The sequence below is a fragment of the Camellia sinensis genome, chromosome 5, assembly GCF_055761805.1.
Source record: "Camellia sinensis isolate YWXY chromosome 5, ASM5576180v1, whole genome shotgun sequence".
NCBI lineage: Eukaryota > Viridiplantae > Streptophyta > Magnoliopsida > Ericales > Theaceae > Camellia > Camellia sinensis.
The window spans coordinates 33,898,933-33,926,143 of NC_138965.1; the positions used below are offsets into that span (position 1 = coordinate 33,898,933).

The 27,211-nt window shown below is 37.8% G+C and overlaps 1 protein-coding gene across 1 annotated transcript in view; it reads right to left on the bottom strand.

Annotated features, from left to right (window-relative positions):
- LOC145791320 (nuclear pore complex protein NUP160-like) overlaps positions 1–27,211 on the bottom strand; it is a 47,679-nt gene that overhangs the window by 18,147 nt on the left and 2,321 nt on the right. Inside the window, exons 2-10 of the mRNA XM_082871671.1 lie at positions 18,215–18,397; positions 17,547–17,739; positions 16,854–17,425; positions 14,332–14,494; positions 13,748–14,025; positions 13,435–13,622; positions 6,777–6,853; positions 6,332–6,678; positions 5,651–5,719 (exon numbers count right to left, since the gene is read on the bottom strand). Of these exons, the coding sequence (XP_082727797.1) occupies positions 5,651–5,719; positions 6,332–6,678; positions 6,777–6,853; positions 13,435–13,622; positions 13,748–14,025; positions 14,332–14,494; positions 16,854–17,425; positions 17,547–17,739; positions 18,215–18,397 (2,070 nt within the window). The remainder of the gene's footprint in view (positions 1–5,650; positions 5,720–6,331; positions 6,679–6,776; positions 6,854–13,434; positions 13,623–13,747; positions 14,026–14,331; positions 14,495–16,853; positions 17,426–17,546; positions 17,740–18,214; positions 18,398–27,211) is intronic.

Genomic DNA, 27,211 nt, shown 5'->3' on the forward strand with positions numbered 1-27,211 from the left:
CCTACTCCAAGTACTTTCCGACATTCTGCCGCTTATACCGCATCTGCTTCAGCTCCCGATCTTGACTTGGCTTCCTTGAGTGCTCAGATTATGCAACTTCAGGGTATCTTGTCCACCTCTCAACCATCCTCATCTGCCACCGCTCTTACCTCTCTTCATTCAGGTTTACTTAGGTCCTCTTCTAGTATCTCTTCTTCTGTCTGGCTTTTTGATTCTAGTATCTCTCATCATATGCCTCCACACCTTTCCTTACTTCAAAACTGTATTCCCCCACCCGTTCCTATTACTGTTAATACTGCTAATGGATCTGGTATATCTGTACTGTCTATTGGGTTTGTCTTACCCTTTGCTATGTCTGTTGTTACTATTCCCTCTATTCTTTGTCCCTCAGATATCTGTCAGTTTATTATTTATCAGTCAACTTGATACTTCTGGTTTTGATGTTATCTTTTCCTCTTATGTCTGTTGTGTGCAGGATCGGGTGTCCAAGAAGCAGATTAGGACCGGCCGTAGAGTTGGAGATCTCTATGTGGAAGAAAGCTTACATCTCCCCTTATCCACCTCTCCAATTGCACTTTCCTCGTTTCAATTAGATTCTCAGTCGAGTCAGTTTTACTTATGGCATTCTCGCCTTGGTCATTTGTCTGTTGATCGCTTATGGCCTTTAGCTCAGTCAGGGTTGTTGGGTAAAGTTTCTCTTAATCAAATTAATGAATGTCGGGGGCATAAACTTACCAAAATGTCAGCTTTATCATTTAATAAAAGTATGCCTTTCTGTTTCTCTATTTCTCTTGTGCATACTGATATCTAGGAACCCTCTCATGTTCTTACAAAAGGGGGTCCTGCATACTATATGTCTTTTGTTAATGATTGCACCTGCTATACTTGGGTTTATCTTATGACTCATAAATCTGACTTCTACCAAATATACTATAACTTTCAGTCTATGATCACTACACAGTTTGGCTCTACCATTAAATTGTTACGGTCTAACTTAGGTCGGGCGTATTTTAAAATTGAGTTCTATGAGTATCTAGCCAATTTAAGTACTATTCACCAAACTTCCTATACTGACACACCCGCCCAAAATGGTCATGCCGAGCGTAAACACCGTCATCTCCTTGAGACAGCTAGATCTCTCCTTCTTTCTGCCTCTGTTCCGGCTCCTTTTCGGGGGGAAGCCGTTCTTACAGCTACTTTTCTTCTCAACCATATGCCTACCCCTCTACTCTCTGGTAGTTCTCCTTATGAGGCTCTATTTTTCTAACTCCCTCATTACTCTCTCCTTCGTGTTTTTGGGTCTACATGTTTTGTCCTTCTTTCTCGGAAAGACAGGACAAAACTTAGTGCCCGATCTATCCTGTGTGTCTTTTTTGGATACAGTCTTACTCAAAAAGGGTATCGTTATTACGATCCTGTTTCCTACCGCCTTTATGTCTCTCGCCATGTTGCCTTCCTGGTGGAACGTCTAACTTACTTTCAGTTTCCTCCTCTCACTGCTCCGGTTTCTAAAGAAGATTTGATTCACATTGATCCATTTCCTTCTGAGGTCTCTCCTGATGAGTACATCTCTCATGTTCCCATGAACTTGTTCCTTCTTCTCCTCTTACTACACCTTCTGCTAAGTCCCTCTCTACTGTACCCCATGAGTCTGTTCCATCCTCTCCACCTCCTCCCTCGCCTGCTCATTCTCCTCCTCCGTTGTTAGTCTATTCTTGTCCATCTATTCTTGTCCAGTGTTATTAGAGGCACGACCTTAGTTGCAGGAATCGTGCAACCAGGTGGCGCGATTCTGTATTTCCTAGAGAGAAACATGTAAGAATCGCGTTTCTGTGGAGAGAGAAACGCGATTCAGTTCAAGATGGGATCGTAAAGGGGAAAGAGAGAGAGAGAAACCTGGCCTCGCCGTCGACTTCGACCTTCGCTCTAGCTCTAGCCCTAGCCCTAGCCCTAACTTTTGACGTCGACCTTTGCTCTAGCCCTAGCCCTAGCCCTAGCCCTCGCCCTCGCCCTCGCCCTCGCCTTCGCCTTCGCCTTCGCCCTCACCTTCGACCTTTGTTCTAGCCCTAGCCTTCGCCTTCGCCTTCGCCTTCTCTTTGTCGTCATCTGTGTCGGTCGCCTTCGTCTTCTCTTCGCCTTCGCCTTCGCCTTCGCCTTCGTCGTCTTCTTCTTCTTTTTCTTCTTCTTCTTCTTCTTTCTCTTCTCTCTCTCTCTCTCTGATTTGTGTATCTCTCTCACCTTCCATTTATAACATATAATAAATAATATAATTTGTTATATAATAATAAATCTAATTAAATTATATATAATAAAAAAAATATCTAATAAAATCTATTAAATAAATCATTCAATTTTTTTTTTATTTTAACATAATTTATTATTCCTTATTTGTTATATTTTTTTATTTATAATATATATACATATAAATTAAAAATAAAAAAATAAATTAACAATAATACATTATTTAAAAAATATAATAAATAAATAAAATAATTAATGTGTATTAAAATAAAAATATTTATAAAAAACTTCTAATGTATATTAAAATATATATATATATATTACCGCTCCCCAATGTGCTTCCAACCTAAGAAACTTCTATCGGCTCACGCTTTCTCGCTTCCGCTCCCGCTTCGTGCAACTAAGGGCGCGACTAAGCGCTCGCCTAAGCACGAAGCGAGGTGAGGTGACCCTTTAGCACTTCATACCCACTGAGGCGAGGCGAAATGTTGAAGCGCAGTCTAAGCGCATGAAGCGAGTCTTAGGCGTCGAAACGAGAGGCGATGCGAAGCGTCGCTTCACCATGTTTTGTTTGCTTTCAGTTCAAAAGATCTGGGCCCTTGATTTGAATGACTTTTGTGCTATTTGTGGACATGCGTAGCACTTTATAATTGTTTTCTACTGAATAAGAAGTTGAAACCTTAGTCGACATCGTTCCAATCGACAATTGCTTTCAAGAACCTCACTGATTACCTGCTTTCGACATCGTTCCAGTCGAAAGAGAAGGTGAGTACCTCCTTCTTCTTCTTCCTTTCTTCTCTTCGTCTTCTCCTGCTGCTTCTTCTTCCTTTTGTCTTCTTTTCTTCTTCTTCGAACTCTTTTTTTTTTCCTTCTTTTTCGGCAGACTTTTTTTTTTCCCCTTTTTTTTTCTTCCCTGGTTCTTGTTTTGTTTCTCTTCTTATTTATTTTGCTGAAAAATTTTTCAATTAATTTTACTAAATTGATTTTAAAATTGTTTAATTATTTTGCAGTGTTAATTGTATAATTGTTTTGCCGAAAAAAAATTTCAATTAATTTTGCTGAAACACTATTTTTCCATGACCTCTCCTAAAAATATGTTGTTCTTTAATTTCTTTATGCTGAAATTGTTGGTGGATTGTATTTGTCTTTGTTGGATATTTTCTGTTGTTTATAGATATTTAGCATTTAGAATGATAAATGCATGATGATTCTTGAAAATATTTATATTTTTGTCTATACTATTTATTTTAAAAAAATATCCTTTGTGGTCTCCTCGATTCAATGAAGCCCTCGCCTCGCCTCGCGCTTAGGCATTAGGAGACCATGTCGCCTTGGTTCGCTTTTTGCCTTAAAAAATATAGTTCTCGTCGCAAGGCTCTCCCTCCACCAGTTGTCTCTGCCCCTACTGTTGATCCTCCTGCTTCTGATGACCCTAATCTAGCCAACCGTAAGTACCCCCTTCGCGTCCGTAAACAGGTAGTCAAACTTGGTTTTGCTAAAACCTGTTTTTCTCCTTCATATTGTACGTTTTTGTCTACTATTCACTCTTTTTCAAAACCTTAGTCTTACAAGGAGGCCTGTGAGGATCCTAATTGCGTTCAAGCTATGAAGGATGAGTTGTCTGCATTACAAAAGACTAGTACTTGGGAGCTAATTCCTCTGTCTGCTGTCAAGAATCTGATTGATTGCAAATGAGTCTATAAAGTAAAGACTCATTCTGATGGTTCTCTCGAGTGCCATAAAGCTCGCCTAATTGCCAAAGGTTTCTCACAAGAATATGGTATTGATTATGAGGAGACTTTTGCCCCTGTTGCCAAAATGACTAATGCCCGTACTTTGATCTTTGTTACTGCTATTCGTCATTGGCCTCTATATCAGATGAATGTTGAGAATGTTTTTCCTAATGGCCATCTCACCGAGGAGATTTACATGCGTCCTCCCTCTGGCCTTCACCATTCCAATGGTCAGGTTTGTCGTCTTCTGCGTGCTCTGTATGGTTTGAAGCAATCTCCTCGTGCTTGGTATGATCGCTTTCAGACAGCTATTACTAGACTTGGGTTTCATCCTTGTGCCCACGATGCTGCATTGTTTCTCCTCCACACCTCTACTGGTTTTATTGCCTTATTATTATATGTGGATGATATGATCATCACTGGCTCTGACTCTTCTGCTATCTCTAAGGTCAAGCAGCATCTCTTTTGCACTTTCAAAATGAAGAATTTGAGACCATTGCAATATTTTCTTGGTATTGAGATAGCTTCTTCTACCAAGGGCTACTTTTTGTCTCAGGCCAAGTATGCCAACGAGGTTATCCATCGTGTCGGTCTTACTAACACTAAGCTTTCTGATACCCCATTGAGCTTAATGTGAAGCTCAACACCACTAATGGTGTTCCTTTGGACGATCCTACGTTATATCGCGAGCTTGTGGATTGCTCAGTCTATCTGACAGTTACTCGCCCTGATCTTGCCTATGATGTCCATGTGGTTAGTCAGTTTGTTTCTGCTCCTCGCTCTACACATTGGGCTGCTTTGATTTGGATTCTTCGCTATCTTTGTAGTACTATCTTTCAGGACTTGCTACTATCTTCTACTTCTTCCTTAGACTTGGTGGCCTATGCTGATTGGGCTAATGATGTTAATGATCGTATATCCACTTCTGGTTTCTGTATATTTCTTGGCGATTCTCTGATTTCTTAGAAAAGCAAGAAACAAACTATTGTTGCCCCATTTTACTGCCGAAGCTGAATATCGTGCTATGGCTCATGCTACAGTTGAAATTGTCTGGCTTCGTGGTCTCTTATCTGACTTGGGCATCCCTCAGTCTTCTCCAACCTCTCTCTATTGTGACAACCGAAGTGCTATTCAGATTGCTCATAACACTGTCTTCCATGAACGAACAACGCATATTGAGATTGATTGTCACTTCGTCCGTCAGCATCTGTTGTCTAGCTCTATCTCACTTCATTTTGTCTCTTCGACTCTACAACTTGCTGACTTCTTCACTAAGACTCACACCACTACTCGGTTTCGGTTTTGGTTTCTTCTTGACAAACTCTCAGTGTTTTCTACTAACACACCTTAAGTTTGAGCAGGAGTGAAAATATAGTTCTAGTTCTATTCGGTTTTCCTTCAGTTCTAGTTCTATTCGGTTTTTCTTTTTCCTTTTAGGCTTAGGAATTAGCGTTCTATATAAGTTCTATACAAGTGATGTATTCTTGTAGGCTTAGGAATTAGAGTTCTATATAAGTGATGCATATGTATTCTTGGTTTTAACTATTCAGTCTAATATACAGTTTCATTCAGAAAACTTCCAAAAACATGCATAACTTTGTCTACAACTAATATCAAGAAAAAATAAATAATAAATAACAAAAACCAGTAAATTTTCTGTTGTGACTAGGACAGACCTTCCAAGCAAGTTCTCGCTCTACCTTCTCTGTTAAACCAATAAAAGGTAGTTGACCATCACAAAGAATCTACAGCAAACAAAAATGCAGAAGTCTTCCATAAGTAGCATATTAGGAAAACATTGTGTCTTTCTAGCATTCAAATAATAATAATAATAATAATAAAAAGCAGTTATCAATATAAGGTCAATTATTACATGTCATTTTTTTATTCATTCACCACATGCCACGATAAAATTCACATCTTTGGACTTTTGCACAAATGACAATTAAACAAGAAAGAATTATCAGCATTATAACAAACAAAATAAAGAAGAAGACACAATTCACACAATGCATGAGAATCAGTTGACAAAATAGCAAGCATTTTTTTTAATTGCTAGTGTTTAAAACTTTTGCAGCAGTTTCTTCCAACCAGAAAAAAAACCAGGCTCATTTCATAGCTTTAAGCACATAGACAAATTCTTCATGTGGCCGTTCCTGAGAACAAATGCCAAGCTATTTATTGAAGCGTATAGCAATCCTAAATGAAATGCCTCAACCTTATTTTTGATTTAAAGCTCACTTAACATTATGCCAAAATTTATTTTTTATTTGAATTTCCGGAAGTGAGAAGTATAAAGAAAACTAAGGATGAAATAGTTTCAAAAAATAACAAACATAATTTGATAGAAAGCCTACCTTAATGGAACCACGCTCATAAAGAACAATTATGAAACGCCTCAAACAAATATTCTTGCTTTCCTCGTCTGGATTCGAAATTATTGCACAATAAGCATCATAATAATAATTGAGATCCAGTGTAAACTTGAAGACATTTGCCCAAAGACGTCCTTTAACTGTATTAACTGATTCATTTAGAGTATCTGCTCCAGAGTTGTCATCCTTAGAACCAAGAGATTCATCAACTTGCTCAAGAGCAGCAAGAGCAAATTGACAAGCACCTTCACTCAAATTATACTGTTCAAATATCTGCATCGCCCATTGATAATAATGAAGCTTCCACACTGCAGCTGATTGACAATCAGCTGGTGTAGGGAAAAAATATAGATACAGTTAAAAGATGACAGCAAAAAACGAAATTTCTCATTTCAGGAATTAATCATAAACTATTCAAATTACTTACTGAAACCAAGATGCGGCAATCCTGCTTCATAAGACAAACCCTGCAAAGCCTGGGGAGCACCTTGTACTGATGAAGCTCTGAAGACAAAGATTACAGTAAAAAATAGAAACTCATTAGAGGCTCAGACATACAAGCACTTTAACAGAAAAAAATTAACATATGATGACCAAGCCAAACTAAGTAATGAAACAATAATTGTTATATCTTCTTCTTCTTCTTCTTCTTCTTCTTCTTCTTCTTTTTCTTCTTCTTCTTCTTCTTTTCACAAAGTAACAATTCTTAGGTTATTATTCACAACACTAGAAAAGTCCCTTTCAACCCCAAAATTCCACGTCAATCCTAACCCTGTCAGTTACCCATTGGCCTTCAATTTAACCTTTAGAACCCTAATTAGCAATTTAGGCCCTAAAAAATTCGTCTGTTCCAAATTTCTTGTACTATGCAACTTTTGAAAGAAAAACCAAATCCTTTTTTTTATTTTGGTAATTGGCAATAAAACTAATTATATTAAAAATAAAAAGAATTACAACAAAGTGGGAGACAAGAACTCCACCAAAGAAAACAAAAGAGATGAAAAAAGCAAAACTCATCAAGGTAGCAAGCAACTAGTGACACACACCACCCTCAAATCCCTAGAAATAAATAATAAAGGAATCCCCTTAAAAGAAGAAGAAACCTAAGACAAAAAGAGGATTAAAAAACACACTTTATCCTAAAGAGAATTAGTATCCTCAACTTTGTCCCTTAGTTGCACGAAAGCGGGGGGGGGGAGCTGGGAAGCATGAGCCGATAGAAGTTTCTTAGGTTGGGAGCGCCCTGGGGAGCGGTAATATATACATATATATATTTTAATACACATTAGAAATTTTTTATAAATATTTTTATTTTAATACACATTAATTATTTTATTTATCTATTATATTTTTTAAATAATGTATTATTGTTAATTTTTTTTTTAAAATTATATATATATTATAAATAAAAATATATAACAAATAAGGAATAATAAAATATGTTAAAATAAATAAAAAATAAAAATTGAATGATTTATTTTATAGATTTTATTAGATATTTTTTTTATTATATATGATTTAATTAGATTTATTATTATATAACAAATTATATTATTTATTATATGTTATAAACGGGAGGGGAGAGAGATACACAAATGAGAGAGAGAGAGAGAGAGAGAGAGAAGAACAGGAAGAAGGAGAAGAAGAAGACAACGAAGGCAAGCGAAGGCGAAAAGAAGACGAAGGTGATCGACACAGATGAAGACAGAGAAAATGAAGGCGAAGGCTAGGGCTAGAGCAAAGGTCGACGTCGAAGGCTAGGGCTAGAGCGAAGGTCGAAGTCGATGGCCAGACCAGGTCTCTCTCTCTCTCTCTCTCTCTCTCTCCCCCCTTTACAGTCCCATTTTAAACTGAATCACGTTTCTCTCTCCACAGAAACGCGATTCTTACACGTTTCTTTCTAGGAAACGCAGACTTGCGATACTGAGTAAGAATCGCCACCTGATTGCACGATTCCTGCAACTAAGCTTTGTCCTCAAAGATTCTAACATTGCGCTCCAACCTAATAACCCATATACCAAAAGCTCTAAAATCTATCAAAAGCAAAAGTGTAGAACACTAATTGTTCTACCTCATAGAATACTAACACTGAAAACTTTCCGTAGCCAAAACCAACCAAATTCTTATTGTAAGTAGCTTTAGGCACACTAGTTTCCTAATTTATCCTACATCACTAACGCATTGCATAAGTAACATAGAAAATAATTTATGTCGTTGCATTGAGATGCAATACACTAGTTTTGAATGTACCTCTATTTTCCCCTTTCCTTTGGCGATTAACTAGGAAAAAGGCAATATTCAAATTTAGATTGAGTAAATACCAAACTAAAGTTGCTTTCTAACCAGACAAAGAACAGTTTCACCAACTCTATTGCCAAATCAACTAGCGCTTTGATTAGTTGTACACTAAGCACTAACCGTATGTATTGCTTTGGCAATAGCCAAGGCCAACTGATGTAGGACAAGTGCAGGTAACACTCTCCTAAAAGTAGTGAGCCCAAAATTACTAAGATGCAACAACAAAAAGTTCTATGAACCCGTACATATTCATCCCCTCAACTATTAAAACCGTACAAATACACCCTTTTTGAAGGTGGTTGGAGGGGGTGAAAGTAATGCATTTACATAGTTGAAGGGGCTAAAATGTATGAGTTCATAGATGAGGGGGTTAGTTGATATTAACCCCTTAATTTACTACTAATAGTTGAGGGAGTCTCAGTGCAATTAACCACTTAATTGACTACTTTATGAGGCAAAAAATTGAAAAAATTATGTAGAACTGTACAGTTTAAAAGTGGTAACAGATAAAGTTTCGGGAATGGAGGAAAAAAAAAGGTATAAGGAGTTGAGGGACTGTTCCAAAGGGCTGTGAACCCAAGAACAATATGGAGGCTGGTTTTGCATTTCTTTTATGAGATATGGTTTGTTAGGTTGGAGGAAGAAGGGTATAGGTTTGTAAAATAGGCATGTAAAACGTATAGGCTAAAAGTGAAAAAGAAGAAGCAGATAAGGAAAAAAATTCTAGGAATCACTCCTTAGAACTGTAACATTATATAGACTTCTGAGAATTCATCGTCCTAATGGGATTTTGACTTCGTCCTTGGAAACTAAGATTTTTGACTTCTAAAGCCATCTAAAACCAACTAGAACCCATAAATAAAAACCTTAATACGCAACTGACCCATAAGATGACTTGTGGACGACTCTTTACAGACCATGTAAGGAAATTCTGCAAATTATAAAAATATCCTTGGCCTATAAAACAAAAATTTATATAGATAATTGACCATATTCAAAAATAAAAAATTGACCATTTTGATACAAAGTAATTTCAAAACATTATTTTTTTATTTTACTTTCGCATCACCAACATTTTAGCAGAAGGATTTTGCAAGTAGAAAAGGATGGTACATGTAATTAATCATAAGGCAAGATGCAAAAACAATATTTCTTTTGGGGGAAAAGCAGATTAATCATCTCTTTTGGGGGAAAAGCAATATTTCATTCCAATAGAAAACCAAAGGCAAGAGGCAAAAGCAGGTTTTCTTTCTGCTAACTTGTGCAACTGTATTATTCAAAATGGCATTTTATTCTACGTAGGAATAAATAAACTAGGGTGCATGGTGGGTATAGTTTTGGTGATAGAAATGAGGCTAGAGAAAGTATTTTAAATTTTGCATTGGCCTTCGACCTGGTGGTGGCCAATACTATGTATAAAAAAAGAGAGGAGCATTTAATAACCTTTAAGAGTGGGTCAATTATGAGCCAAATAAATTACTTTCTAGTAAAAAAAATGGACTGTCTGAAATGCAGCGGCTATAAGGTGATTTTTGGAGAGAGCCTAATGTCTCAACGTAAGATTTTGGTATTAGATTTATGCTTTAAAGAGCAACACCAAACTAGAAAGGATAGTGGGCGCAGTAGGACGAGATGGTAGGACCTAAAAGGAAATACACTAGAAATATTTAAGAATAGAATGAATGAAGAAGGTACTTGGGACTTAGAAGATGATACTAACATTATGTGGAACCTGATGGCCAATTGTATGAGGAGAATCTCAAGGGAAGTCCTTAGAGAGTCGAAAGGAAAGGGACCCAACTCTAAGGAAATTTAGTAGTGGAGGGATGTTTGAAGCGGTAGTGAAAACGGGTTTAAAAAAAAAAATTGTGCTTTAAAAAGTGACAGAATGATAGAATTGAAAAAAACCTTAAGAGCTAAAAATTGGCTAATAAAGAGGTCAAAAAAGTAGTGATAGATATTAAGTTGAAAGCCTATGATGACCTATATACTAGACTAGATAGTAAGGAGGGAGAAAAGAGAATATACAAACTTGCTAAGATAAGAGAAAAGAAAACAATATATTTTAATCAGGTGAAGTGCATCAAGAGTAAGGACTCTAAGGTGTTGGTGAAGGATGAAGAGATTAAGGAAAGGTGGAAGAATTATTTTGCGAAGAAGTTAAATGAGAAACATAAAAGAAGGTCGAAAGGAGAGGAAATAGCTAGTAATAAGGAAAACCAAGACTACGAGTTCTATCCCAAGATTAAGAACTTTGAAGTGGAGATTGCACTTAAGAAGATGAAATTGAATAAGGCTTTAGGACCCGAGGACATCCTTATTGAAGCTTGAAAATGTTTGGATAAGAAGGGATTTTTTTGGTTGACTAGGTTATTTAGTAAGATTTTGACTACCAAAATGCGAGATGAGTGAACGAAGAGTATTTTAGTGCCAATCTATAAGAATAAAGAGATGTCCAGAATTGCAATAACTATAGAGGAATCAAGTTGATGTATTATATAATGAAAGTGTGGAAAAGAGTAATGGAACGTCAATTACGAGATATAACGAAGGTGACACAGAATCAATTTGGATTTATGCCCGGTGGGTCAACAATGAAAACGATCTATCTTTTGAGGAGAGTAATAGAAAAGTAGAGAGAAGAAAATAGACATTTATATGATTTTTATCGATCTTGAGAAGGCATATGATAGAGTGTCTCAAGATATAATCTGGTGAGTGTTAGAAAAGAAAGAGGTGACAAAAAACTACATTGATATGATTAGGGACATGTATAAAGGTGTAGTGACCACTATTAGATCACCAACTAGAGAGACAAGTGAATTTCCAATTACTGTGGAGTTACACCAAGGATCAACCTTAAGTCCTTATATTTTTGCTTTAGTTATGGATAAGTTGACGAGAAATATTCAAAATGATGTGCCATGGTGTATGCTTTTTGCAGATGATATCGTAGACTAGAGAAAGAGTTAACACTAAGTTGGAGACTTTGAGAAAAGCACTTGAATCTAAAAGATTTAAGATAAGCAGAACTAAAATAGGATACATGGAATATAATTTTAGTAATAATAACAATGGAAATAAAAGAGAAGTGAAAATTGAGAATTAAGAACTACCAAAGAGAGAACTTTTTCGTTATTTAGGATCGATTATCACAACAGCTGGGGAGATTGAAGCAGATGTGATCCATAGAATTAAGGTGGGGTGACTTAAGTGGAGGAGTGCGTCTGGGATATTGTGCGATAAATGAGTACCTCCTAGATTAAAAAGTAAGTTTATAAAACGACTATTAAACCAATGATGTTGTATTAGACGAAATGTTAAGCAACTAAGAAACAACATGTAGATAAGATGAGTGTTGCTAACATGAGGATGCTAAAGGGATGTTTGGCAAGACTAGAAAAGACAGAGTTAGGAAAGATTATATCCTTGAATGGGTAAAAGTAACACCGATAGAAGATAAGCTAAGAGAAAATAGATTAAGATGGTTTGGTCATATACAACGAAGACCAACAGAGGCAGTAGTGAAAAGATGTGATACAGTGACGGTAGAGGAAAGTACTAGGGAAAGGGACGGACCTAAATTGACGTGGGCTAGTGTAGTAAATAGAGATATGAATCTCTTTAATTTGACTAATCAAATGTCCTTTGATAGAGTCAAATGAAGAAGAAAGATTCATGTAGTCGAGACCCCATTTGATGGGACTTAAAGCTTGGCTTGGTTTGGTTTGGTTTGGTTTAGAAACCAGTAGAAAAAAGCAATACAAAGTTTGCTTTATGCTTACCTGCGCAACTGTAATATCTACAGTACAAAATCAATTATAATCCAATTCTTTCTCAACCACGGGAAAAAATGCCGCAATCTGGTTAGCAAATAATTCTAATTAATGAAACCCCTTAAAACTTGTTAAAGAAGCAGATTCTGAAACACTTTGCCTTCATGTATACAACAAAGGTAAAAATTTGAAGTGGATAGGACGAATCAGTCGAAAAGCAATGAACATCTATATTATATAAACTAGAAATCCACAGCATATTGAATATCAACTTACTCGACACACATACTCAAACGAAAACAACAAAGAGAAACAGGGTGTGGTTACAGACAAGTACACAACCTAATTCTACATTCTTAAGTGGTTTTCTTCACCAGTTCACACTGTATTCACTTTCAGTAAAATGAATCCTGATCTGTGCCAATGATATCATTCTGGAACCTACACGTATTGTATGACATATCAGACGCATTGTGTATCTAAAGACACATATATACGCAACCCTTTTATTGAGACATATTCACTAGATATGAAATAACAGGGCATTGCCATTTGAACTCCATCGCTCATTGTTGAAAAGAAATCATAGAAATTTTGCTTAGAGTTTAAAGAGATATACAGGTGGATATGACAATGTGCTTTGCATTGCACACAATTCGTAGGTATTCAGATTCTCGATTTCAGTATCCACGATTCTCCTTGCACGTACATGAAATTTTAGGTTTATAAAATGATGTTTGTTTTGTTTTTAGGATGGGAACTTGTGTTAGATACACAATTTGAAGCCTCATAATATTTTATAACTGATAAAGAAAAGTATGGTATATTTAATGTTTTGCAACCAAACCTTTAAAATTCCTGACAAAGTTCAACTACATTCCTACCATCTGAAGAGCACTGGTTTGTCCAGAGCTGTTACATTGACTCAAACACTTGGATCAAAACAATGGACACTGCAGTTTAGAATTTATATCAGAAAGTGAATTGATGCATTTATTGAAAATAACATACCTAAAGAAACAGCGAACAGCTTCAGAAACTTTTTTCTCTTTCAGCAGTCCCTGTGGTACACGTTGTGCTTGAGCAAGGAGGCAACATCCAAGAAGATGGAGAAGTATGCCCCATTCACCATCACCACTCTGAATACTTTCAGATATTTTCTCCTTCCGTGAATGTGCATCCACAATAGTAAGTAGATACTTGGAGAAGAAACAAGAACTTATTTCAGACCTTCAATACATTTCTTGCAAATAATAATAAAAACACAAATTTTTTCAAAGAAAAAAGTCTGATAATCATAGAAATTTAAATCACAGTAATAAACCTCAACGGCATCATACTGGCCATGTCTAAGTAAGATTAAAGCAAGCTCAGTTGAATGGCTGAAGAACGCAGGGGTTTCTCCCCCAGTCCTGCCCCACATTATCCAGCTAGTAAAGTTCCGCACAGAACTGATAAAGCTTCCAGGATCAGGCAGACATTTTACCGAGAGGTAAGCCTGGTCTTCAGAGGAACTTCTAAAATTTAACAACAGTATACAAGCCAATGTGAAGTCGCATTTCCCAAGGTTCACATTCCATGATCTCTTATCAATATTGTTATCTGACCAGTGAACAAAAATATGACAATTGTCAAACAATAAACAACAGAAGTAATGCCGCCACAGTATCCAACTCAATAAACTCAAAAAACTGAAAATGCTGCTGCCGCTGAACCTATGGCCATATTCATATGCATGTGACATGAAAACCATCAATGAATGTCAATAAGGCAAAGGGGAAATCCTTTTCACGGATATGTAATTTATTTAGAACAAGTATAGTAGGACACCAATCATGTCAATGGCAGCAAACCCCACCAACAGAGAGAAGTATCTTAATCTGGCAATCAAAATTAGTACCAACCTACCAATTTGTAAAGATGAAAGTTGATAACTGAAATCTTCAGTAGCAGGGGATTCAGATGATGTGGTCCCCAAGAAATGGATGATATGCCAATCAGTAATAATTTCTTGAATCATTGGGACCAGCTCAAGTTGTATTCTGGAAATATCATCATGTAATATATGAATCTGCAAAAGCAAAACGGAGACAAAAAAAAAATGCACTGGTTGTTTATAAAAGTTAAGCTTCATGGCTAATAGACATTACATCATCACATTGTGACAATATCACAAAGCATTAATAAGGTGTAAACACGTACTTCCTCCACGTTTTACGAGTCTTATAGCTGACTATGCACAAAGTTCAAAGGAAGAATAATTGAATGATAAATTCACAAAAATGTCCCTAGTCTTTTTTGAATTTTTTTTTTTTTTTTTTTTTTGGGAATTGTGATTGTAATTAATAATATAGGTAAAATGAGGGTAGAATGAGACAGGGAGTAATATTCAACTTTTTACAAATTACAACAGCATTGAAAATAATAAATTCAGATTCTGGGGTGGTTGGTTCCACAATCATAGGGCACCCAAGCGCTACACAGTGACTCTTGCACTAGACCTCAAGAGATAATGATTCAGTAACCGTGACAGTGTGTTTCTGAATTTAAGTGTAGAAATTCAAGGAAGAAAAAGATAATTCTAAAAATCACTCCTAGAGGCCTCAAGCATCATAAAGCTTCAACGCTTTGAAAACTGTTTAAAATATTAACTCCATTAAATTAGAAGTACTATAATACTTTATATAGTCTTTAGAAACTTCTTCTTTAAACTATATTTATGTGTCCTATATGCCCTAGCCAGAAAGAGATTCATTTGATGCCAAAAATACCGCTTTTTCATGCCTTAAATCAATCCCAGGGAAAGAGGGCTCAAAAGCTTTGACTAATAAATAGGAGTTTTTTACTAGGATTCTAAAAGAGGAAACTAGGCGTTTAACTTCTAAAACATATCTAAGACCAAATAAATCTTATAAATAAAAACCAATTAAACAATTTGACCCACAAGACAACCCATGGATGACCCCTACAGCCCATGTCAGCAAATAGGAAATTACCAAAACACCCTTAGCCTAAAAACCCTAGAAATCATAAAATATATCTCTCCTAACACTAGAAACATGATTATGTATGGTTTCTATTGGCTTCTCTTTGAAATCATGCCAATTTTCAAATATCATAGCTTCTTTGAATTTAATTTCCCTTGACCTTCTTATAGTCTGCATCATAGAGACTTTGATTCTACAAGCCAAAACACCATTGCTTCTCTCTCGGTCTCTCCTCCCAAGGATACCTCCAATCTTGCCCAACCTAACTCTTGTGGTTCTGCACCAACTCAATGCCCACTATACTTCCCAAAGGGTGCAGTCTGACAATTGCCTCACTCACTTATAATGTGCCACAAGATGCAAACCAGTAGATTGTCAACTACTAATCCAATCACAAGTTCAGTTAGGAATATGACACACTGATGGTTATATTTTGTTAGTGTTTGGTGTCTCATTAATGATATTTCTTATAATAAAAAAAAAATTAAAAACACCATATTACCTATAAAGAAACTGAAATTTCCATATGCTTTGAAGATTGTCAATTAGTTTGTAAACCCAAATATCACACCACCATGAGGGCAGATATACTCCATCGTTACCCGTTTACCCTTAGCAAGGGGATTTTACAGCTGGTTTTTATGAAGATTGAGAATCTACATTTAGCTACTGCACTTATGTGATGAATTGTCTCGAGTCTAACCCCTCCCAACACCCTCGACTAACAAGGACCTACACTGGTTTATGTCCTTTACTCATGATAGATTTTGGAATTTAAGACTTGGCAAAGAAACAAATTGTGCTAGCCATGTCTACCGCTTAGCTAAATTTTGGACAAGAGCGCCATTTTGCAGAAAAGTCGGTCAACTATTGTCGAAGAAATCCAAGTAACTGGACAGGGAACAAGATACTTTTATTATGATAATGGGGAAGCTATTAGTGTTCCACATAGTCCTGTCTAACATCATATAGCAAAGCACATGAAACTGGAGAAACTTGTATGCCTTTGTTTCAACTGATAATCCACTGGTAGATGCTCTAGCCAATGGTAATCAATTAACATCATGTTTCAAATGAATTGAGCAACTTCAATTGAGCAGGAACTCTAAAACAGACTTACCGAAAAGTAGCTAACTCTCCCTAACCAAAGATGACCAGCTTTGGACAGACTACCATTCTCATCCTAAATACACAAACCACATAACATAATTGAATGTACACAGGAAACTACAGGAGTCAATATTTTTTCCTTCAGAGCTTCCACAGTCCAGTTCACAAGGCCATATAACACGGTAATAATGAAGCAACAATAGAACATAAAAATCCAATTTCAAATACAATTACTAGGCAGCCAAGAGATTAAAGCATACACAAAAATATTGAGCTATATCATATACTGCGTATAATAGTAATTATGCTCCCTCAGACAGAACAATTACTGACCTGCCCACCGATGTTCACCAGATAGCTTAGCAACAGAAGTATGTCCAACGAAGATTCAAACATCACTTTTGCAACTTGAGAAGTAGCCTGGATCATGACACAAGTGTTGATGTTGAAGCCTACGTCAGAATCAAACTTCTGTATAATTTTGCGAGGTACAAGAAATTTTAAGTAGTTCTCTATGACATCCAAAACTTTTCCCCATGCAGTAGCTTTATTTGACAAAGCAAGAAGTGACAAAAACATATCTACAGAGAATTTCCTCAGATTTTTGTGATCTGCCATTTCCTTCTCCCAAGCAATATCAGCTCCCAGCTCAGATATATGAAAAGCTGTTACTGATGAACTATATCCTGTTTCTAAAATCTTCAGCAAGCGAGGCACAACTTCTTCAGATGATATAGATGGCGCACTAAGGAGTGATTCATAAAATATAGCAGAAGAACCTTTTCCCAATTGTTGGCTGACATTACTGACACATCGGAGCACCTCAAAAAGAATCTCACGGTCAACGTTATCATCAGAAAGATCCAGCCCAGAGCTTACAATATCTCCAAGTTCATCAAAAGAACCTAAAACATCAGTACATAGAACTTCTTAAATGAGATGCTAGTCAATAGATTAACTAAAAATAATTTTTCAGAAAAATCAAGCAGAAAATTTACACATGAGAACTATGGTTTCCCCACATACCGTAGATAAGAAACTCTATATCTTCCAAACAACGGAAGAGTGAGACTGAATTTTTTCTGATTAAGCCAATAGCACCCATGGATGAATCAATGAGGAAACCAATTGGTGCATTCATCTTGCACCAACAATGGAAATAGCGTGTACAAAAGGTTTTCCAGCGATAGAGTATTGAAACTGGACTTTCAGAGATCCCCTAGCAAAAAACACTCAGTTATCAGCTACCTTGAAAACTCCCTTTCCCAGCAATAGAGGGTATGTTTGGTTTGGTTTTGAGAGAGTAGTTTTTAAAAATTGTTTTGGGGAGAGAGTTTAGAAAATTTTTTGATTTGTTTGGTTGTGTATTTTGAAAGTAGTTTTGGAGTTTGTGAGTTTGGAATGATTTGATATTTTAATATAACTGAGTAGATGTGTGTGAGAGAAAAAGTGATTGAGAAGAAGAGAAGAGAGAGAAAAAGTGATTGATTGATGTATAAGAGAGAGAAAGCGATTTTGGAAATTGTTTTGAAAAACTTACAAACCAAACAAGTTTTTTAGAAAAATTTTCCCAAAATCACTCTACAAAGCCAAACCAAACATACCCAGAACTTTCTACTTCAAAGGGCACAGAAGGAGCAACTTTGAAGGTAGAGATTAAAGAAACAAGAGAAACTGAGATAACTAAAGAAAACCTCATGCTCAACAAGTGAAAGGATTTCCATTTTCAATCTGTCAACAGTTAAGGAATAGAACTCGGAATTGGCCAAGTGCTTGTTATAATCCTGAAATGTTGCTCGGAGAACAGTACTTTGAAGAACCCCAGGAGAAAGTAGCCTACGTAAGAAAATAGAAGACACAAATGGGACAATTTGATCCTGAAACAATTTAAGTAGAGCAAAATATTGTAAGCAACAAGCCTACAAAATATTAATAAAAGAATACAAAATCTCCGACATGATAATAACCACTATGATATGCAATTCACCTTACCCCAAAAAAAAACACAACAACAAATGACACAAGAATCAACCTTCGCATGGCAATCACTCATAGCAGTAGGTAGCATACTAACACGGACATGGGTCTTGAAGCTTAGAGGTATGATAGAATATCACCCCCTATTTATAAATGAAGATTAGGGTTTACAAGAAAGTCAATTACAAGATAATTCCTGAGGGCACAAAATGATTACAGACAGACCTTAGTAAAACTTTCGGCTAATATAATATGCTAACACTCCCCCTCAAGCTGGTGCGAAGATATCTCTCATGCCCAGCTTGTCTAATATGTCATGAAATGGTTTATTCCCAATCCCCTTGGTGAGAATGTCAGCAAGTTGTTCACCAGACTGGACAAAAGGAGTACAAATGGTATCACTAGTGAGTTTCTCCTTAATGAAGTGGCGATCAATCTCAACATGTTTTGTCCTGTCATGTTGAACTGGATTGTGAGCGATGTTGATGGCGGCCTTATTATCACAGTATAACCGCATGGAGTCCGTCTGATCAATACCTAGATCACGCAACAATAATTTAATCCATAAAAGTTCACACACACCTTGGGCCATAACTCTAAACTCAGCTTCTGCACTGGACCTGGCAACCACATTCTGTTTCTTACTCCTCCAAGTAACTAGGTTGCCGCCAACAAATGTGCAATACCCTGAAGTTGATCTCCTATCAGTTACTGACCCAGCCCAGTCAGCATCTGTATAGGCTTCTACACGAAGATGATCATACTTTGAAAAATACAGACCCTTACCAGGAGCAGACTTCAAATACCTCAAGATTCTCATGACAGCATCAAAGTGAATCTGATGAGGAGCATGCATAAACTGACTAACTACACTGACAGCAACAGCAATATCAGGACGGGAGTGAGATAGGTAAATGAGCTTACCCACTAATCGTTGATAGCTCCCCCTATCCACAACTTCTCCTCCTTCATCATCCCCCAATTTCTGATTGGGTTCCAGTGGGGTGGCACATGCCTTACAGCCAAGCATCCCAGTTTCCTTCAACAGGTCAAGCACATATTTTCTCTGTGAGATAAATATCTCATCCTTTGAGCGAGCAACTTCAATTCCCAGAAAATACTTCAAGCTTCCCAAGTCTTTGATTTCAAATTCTTTAGCTAAATATTTCTTCAACAGAGGTATTTCCCCACTATCATTACCTGTAAGAACTATGTCATCTACATAAACAATAAGTGCTGTAGTCTTACCGCGTGAGGAATGTTTCACAAACAATGTGTGATCTGCCTGACTTTGTTTGAAGCCATATTTAAACATAGCCTGAGTGAATCTCTCAAACCAAGCCCTTGGAGACTGTTTGAGACCATATAATGACTTCCGTAGTTTGCATACTTTGCCTTCTGTTTGATGATCCTCAAAACCCGGAGGAATGTCCATATATACTTCTTCTTCGAGGTCACCATGGAGAAAAGCATTCTTGACATCAAATTTATAAAGCGGCCAATCTAGATTAGCTACTAGAGAGAGAAGTACTCTGACTGAATTCATTTTAGCCACTGGTGCGAAGGTCTCCTGATAATCAATGCCATATGTCTGAGTAAACCCTTTTGCCACAAGTCTTGCCTTATAACGCTCAATAGACCCATCTGCTTTGTGTTTCACAGTATATACCCATTTACATCCCACAGGTCGTTTGCCCGTAGGTAACTCAGTCAATTCCCAAGTGCCATTCTTCCTAAGTGCTTTCATTTCCTCAATCATGGCTAGTTTCCACTCAGAGGTAGCAAGAGCATCCTGAAAATGGTTAGGAATGCTAACAGAGGAAATATTGGACACAAATGCTCTATATGAGGATGACAAATGAGAGTATGATACAAACTGTGAGATAGGATGTTGAGTACAAGATCTCACACCCTTCCTCTTGGCAATAGGAACATCAAGATCAATGGACTCAAGAGATTCAAAGCTACCCAGACTCTCATCAGAAGCAGGAGATGGCAGTGGAGTAGCAGAAATGGTCCCGTGTATCCAGTTAACTGGTTTTCTATCTATGTCCCGGACATAAACATGCCCGTCCTTATTCTTGGTGACAGTGGGTTCGATAGTCCCAGTAGAAGAGGGGGGTGCAAGAACAACTGGTTCCACCATAGGAAGCACAGTAGTAGAGGGTGGTGCAAGAACAACTGGTTCCACCATAGGAGGCACAGGAACTGGTTCCACCATAGGAGGCACAAGACTCACTTCACACCAAGGCTCCCCCGGAAATGAGGACGGTGACACCGGAGAGGACAAGAAATAGGACTGGGACTCAAAGAAAGTTACATCCATGGACACAAACCACTTACGAGAAGAAGGGTGGTAACATTTATACCCCTTTTGAGTAGGAGAGTAACCAAGGAAAACACATTTGAGGGAGCGAGGGTCCAACTTACCACGAGAGGGAGAGTGATTATGGACAAAACAGACACAACCAAATATTTTGGGAGGAATAGAAAACAAGGACGGAGAACCGAGGAGGACGTGAAGCGGAGCCTGTTTGTCCAAGACCTGGGTAGGGAGACGATTAATAAGATGGGCAGCGGTGAGAACAGTGTCGCCCCAATAGGGCCGAGGCACATTCATAAAAAAACACATGCACCGAGCCATGTCAAGAAGATGCCGATTCTTGCGTTCGGCCACCCCATTTTGTTGAGGGGTATTTGTGCAAGAGGTCTGATGGATAATGCCATGAGTAGAGAAATATTGTCCTAACCCAGAATCTATGTATTCCCCGCCATTATCAGAACGAAATATTTTGATAGTGGCCCCAAACTGAGTACAAATCATCTTATGAAAAGTGTGAAACACAGAGAAAACCTCACTCTTATCTTTCATGAGATACACCCAAGTAGCACGAGAAAAATCATCAATAAATGTAACAAACCAGCGATGACCTTTCACAGACAGAACACGAGAGGGACCCCAAACATCAGAATGTATTAATGAAAAAGGAACGAAACTTTTATTCAAACTGGGAGCAAAAGAAGCTCTATGTTGTTTGCCAAGTTGACAAGACTCACAAAGAAAGTCAGACACATGATGATTTGCGAAACGAGAAGGAAATAAATGTTTAAGTAAATGAAATGAGGGATGCCCAAGACGCCGATGCCACAGCCATAAATCAGCGGAGTAGTAGAAGACGTGGTGGAAGAATAAGCAAGTTTGTCCGGTTGATCTAGGAAGTAGAGACCATTTTCTGCACTACCACTGCCAATCGTCCTCCCCGTGACAAGGTCCTGAAAAAGACAATGATCAGAAAAAAACGTCACACTACAATTCAAATCCTAGGTAAGACGACTTAAGGATAACAGATTAACAGAAAACTTGGGAACATGGAGAACAGAAGATAGATGTATGGTAGGAGTGACTTGGACTAAACCTTTTCCAGAAATGGAAGAAACAGTACCATCGGCAATCCTAACTTTGTCCTGACCTGAAGAGGGCTTATAGACAGAGAAAAGATCAGAGGAGCCAGACATATGATCTGAGGCACCAGAATCAATAATCCAAGGCAAAGATGTATGACACAGGAAAGCACAAGGAGAAGATGCTAAGTTACCTGAGCGGGCAAAGGACGAGGAAGCGGTACTGAGAGCAGTAGAAGATCGGCGGTCCAACAATTGGCGCAAAGCATCCTCCAGCTCAGTATCAGAAGCTTGGGTAACAGAAGTAGAATTAGAATCAAGGGTATCAACGGCACTAGACTGATGAGCCCGGGAATAGGAACCACGTCCTCGAGATTGGCCGGACCGACCTCCTCGAGAACCAGACCGATCACCTCGACCCCCGGATGGAGTCCCATGAAGCTTCCAACACGTCTCACGAGTATGCCGCGGCTTCTTGCAATAATCACAAAATACAGACTCCTTAGCAGCAGACGGAGGAGGCAGGCTGAGGCCATCTCGAGGAGTAGACAGTAATGCAGAACGGTCAGTAGAGACAGGGGATATCATAGCAGACCGACGACTCTCCTCATTTTGTACATAGGCAAATGCCTCCTGAAGTGAAGGAAGAGTGTCCATACTCAGAACTCGACCCCTAACTGGATCATACTCCACATTTAGGCCGGCCAAAAATTTAAAGACCCGTTCCCATGCGATGAACTTCTTGTACCCGACAGAATCAGCAGGGCAAACGGGCTTATAGTCTTCTAGGTGGTCAAGGCGTTTCCAGCCGTTGGTGAGGAAAGTGAAGTACTGAAGAACAGTCTGCTCCCCCTGAAGTGAGCTCTCAATAGATCGGCGCAACTCAAATGCTTGTGAAAAATTTCCTTTGCGGGAATAGGTAACAGCCACAGCCTCCCAAACGTCCTGGGCAGTCTCCATAGACAAGTAGCCCTCACCAAGTTCTGGAACCATCGAATGGATAAGCCAACTCATAATCAAAGAGTTGGTAATCTCCCATTGGTCATAACCTGAGTCAGTGGTACTAGGTGCCTGTATCCTGCCATCAACATACCCCATCTTCCCTCTGCTTTTCAAAAACATAGTCAAACTTTGAGACCATGCTAGGTAGTTCTCACCATTAAATAGAGAGGTAGTGATTTTCAGACTAGGGTTGGGGTTCTCAGTCATGGTAGTAGGTAGAATGGGACTCTCACTCTTTGGTGTTTGAGAAGAAGGGGACACACTGGTGGAATCTGTCATGGATACAATACTACCAAACCCGCAACAAAACTAGCGGAAATCACAAACCCGGAAGGTGGCAGTGAGATAACAGGCACAATGACCACTATAAAGACATAACAAAATTAAGAAACCATTTTTTTTTTTTTTTTTGTGTTTTTTTGTGTTTTTTTGTGTTTTTTTATATATATATATATATATCGATTTATTTATGTATACATATATTTATATATAAATATATATAACAGGCTATATTTATATAAATATCAGGATATATATATATATATATATATATATTTATATATACCAAGGCTGAGATCATACCACAGTGAGACAGAGGCTGAGGACGATGACGACGAGCGATGATCGACAGAGGAAGGCGAGGAGATCGACGAGGTGAGGGAGACGACAGAGGAAGGCGAGGAAGACGAGCTGAGGAGATCGACGAGGTGAGGAAGACGAGCTGACGAGGTGAGGGAGACGACAGAGGAAGGCGAGGAAGACGAGCTGACGGCTGTGTGATGATCCACCCAGGCAAGCTTCCAACCCTAGAGTGTCTTTGGTGTAAAGGTCTACCAACGAGGGTGAGCCGAAACCCTAGAGGTTCTGCTCTGATACCATGAAGCTTGAGTAACCAGCTTAGAGGTATGATAGAATATCACCCCCTATTTATAAATGAAGATTAGGGTTTACAAGAAAGTCAATTACAAGATAATCCCTGAGGGCACAAAATGATTACAGACAGACCTTAGTGAAACTTTCGGCTAATATAATATGCTAACAGGCCTAACAAATGTCAAGTAATGGGATTTAATTCTAAAACTATGATTTTTTTAAGTAGTCACACAACTAGCTTGAAAGTAGGAATATACATTTTTTTTTTTTTTTTTTAAAACTCATGAAGATAAATTAGTGTAAGAAATAGATTTGATTATCGGATTCACAGTTGTTTGTGTGAGCTTCATTTTGCTTTATAGAGTTCTGTCAGTTTAATTACTACAAATACTTTTTTTTAGTAGGTTAATGACAACAAATATAAGTCAAGACTACAAGTACAACAAAAATATTAAGTGAAATTTATCTATAAGCTAAGAAGCATGGCACTTCTAAGAAAGTAACGTGTCATGGCCATGTATATCCAATTACATATTAACGACAATAGGTTACAGTTACAGTCACAGTTGATTTTCAATAGTACGATGGTAAGCAGTGCTAAGTCAAATGAGCACATTCTAAGGAGGATGTCATGACGTAAAATGAACAATATAACTTAAAAACCAATGCGTTGACATCCATCACTGCAATCCTGAAGTGACATTCTTTCCACCAATAATTAAAAAACAGAGAGACAGAGAACAGTGTAAAATCAAATAGACATCTTTCGGTTTCAGTACATTGATGCAAATATATAAGATGGTAATCTCTTTTTAACCTCCTTCATTATAAGAAAGCAGAAAATCATATAAATGAAAAATGATACACAAGAAGGATGACAACCCTCTAAATTATGGGCATCATATTGCAGTCTAATCCTCTCAGCAGAAATTTCTGGCTAATTCTCTGAACTAACAATGACGTCCCCAGAGAAAGTCTACACTTTAGTTTGGATTTACCACTGAATCCCTCCAAACTCAAAGCGAGAATTCTGTTTAGTTCCATAGTAATTATACACAATTACAGTTCAGTTCTGCGCAATCAGATACTCAACTCTCTTACACCACTCCTTATAAATTTTAAGGAACAGGTTCTAGATACATTTATATCATTCCTCGCATTCTAGAACATAGTCAAGTGAGAATTTTGCATAATATTTCTGCTGGAAATTGTGTTCATGCATATAATATGATAGTGGTGTTGGTGGTAGATAGTGGCATGTATAGAATATGATAGTGGTGTTGGTGGTAGATAGTGGTATGTATAGAATATGATAGTGGTGTTGGTTGTAGATAGTGGCATGCATAGAATATGATAGTGGTGTTGGTGGTAGATAGTGGCATGTATATAATATGATAGTGGTAGATAGTGGTAATATATAATATGTAAGTGGCATATAATGGGTTATGATGATGTTTGTAATATCTCCTATATAAGGAGTGTCATTTGGTCTTGTAAGATAAGAAGTTTTGAATATAACAGAAATATATTCCTTCTTCCTCATATTTTCGGAGTTCTTCTTCTTCATATTTTCTAAGTTGGTATCAGAGCAACAAAAAACACAGCAGCCCTAAAACCGTCATAGCCATGTCGGAAGTCACGTCCGGAACCACTTCAACCCCTGCCACTGCCATTCCGGTGAAAACGTCCAACTCTCACTCTGTCCAAATCACCACCATCCGCCTAAATGGTGATAATTTTCTCCGCTGGTCACAATCTGTCCGGATGTATATCCGTGGGCAAGGAAAGATCGGTTACATCACTGGTGACAAGAAGGCTCCTGCTGTTAATGATCCGCTGTTCGACAATTGGGACGCTGAAAACTCCATGGTTATGACATGGTTGGTCAATTCCATGGAGGAGGATATAAGCTCTAATTACATGTGCTATACTACTGCACAAGAATTGTGGGATAATGTTAGTCAGATGTATTCTGACCTAGGAAATCAATCTCAAGTTTTCGAATTAACTTTGAAGTTGGGAGAGATTCGTCAAGGAGATGATTCCGTCACCAAATATTTCAATTCGTTGAAAAGGTTGTGGCAGGATCTTGACATCTTCAACACATACGAATGGAAATCGGTTGACGACTGCAACCACCACAAGAAAACTGTGGAAGACAGCCGTATTTACAAGTTTCTTGCCGGCCTCAACATTGAGTTCGATGAAGTGCAAGGAAGAATTATTGGCAGACCTCCTCTCCCATCCATTGGCGAAGTATTTGCCGAAGTCAGAAGGGAAGAGAGCCGAAGGAGCGTCATGCTTAAGAAAAAAGGTAATGGTGAATCAATTGAAATTTCTGCATTAATTAGCGATGCTGCGGCCAACAAGGCTGCAAATTACCAGCGCAGGTTTGATGATAAGCCACGGGTCTGGTGTGATTTTTGCAACAAGCCTCGCCATACACGCGAAACGTGTTGGAAGATTCATGGCAAACCTGTCAACTGGAAAAGCAGCAAACAAGGAGAGAAGAATCGTGGCTTTCCTACCGCTAATGAAGCCGATTCAGGTCCCTTCAACAAAGAGCAGATTGATCAACTCTTAAAGCTGATAAAATCCAACTCCTCAACCGGTACTCCTAGTGTTTTGTTGGCACAAACAGGTAGAAATCCTAAAGCCTTCTCTTGCCTAAACTTCTCTCCGTGGATCATAGATTCCGGTGCCTCCGATCACATGACTAGTTTTTCCCATTTATTTAGTACCTATTTCCCTTGTTCTGGTCATGACAAAATCAGAATAGCCGATGGTAGTTTTTCACCTATTGCAGGAAAAGGATTTATTAAACTAACTGAGAAAATTAATCTCAATGCTGTTCTTCACGTCCCCAACTTAGCCTGTAACCTTTTGTCTGTCAGTAAACTATCTAAGGATTCTAATTGTCGTGTTACATTTTTTGAATCCCATTGTGAATTTCAGAACCAGAACTCGGGGATGATGATTGGGCGTGCTAGGATGCTTGAAGGTCTTTACTACTTTGATGAAGTACCTGTTAGTAATAAAAAAGCTCAGAGCTTTAATAGTACCAGTTCAATCTCTGTTCGAGAAAAAATAATGCTATGGCACTATAGGCTAGGACATCCTAGTTTTCTTTATCTGAAACATTTATTTCCAGAATTATTTAAAGGGATTGATTGTTCTTCTTTTCATTGTGAAAGTTGCATTTTTGCAAAATTTCATCGCTCTACTTATTTGCCAAAACCTTACCAGGCTTCAAAACCTTTTTATTTGATTCATAGTGATGTTTGGGGCCCTTCTAAAATCACTACTCTTTCTGGTAAAAGATGGTTTGTTACATTTATTGATGACCATACCCGCTTATGTTGGATTTATTTGATGAATAAAAAATCTGACGTGAAAAATTTATTCACAAATTTTTACAATATGATTGAAAACCAATT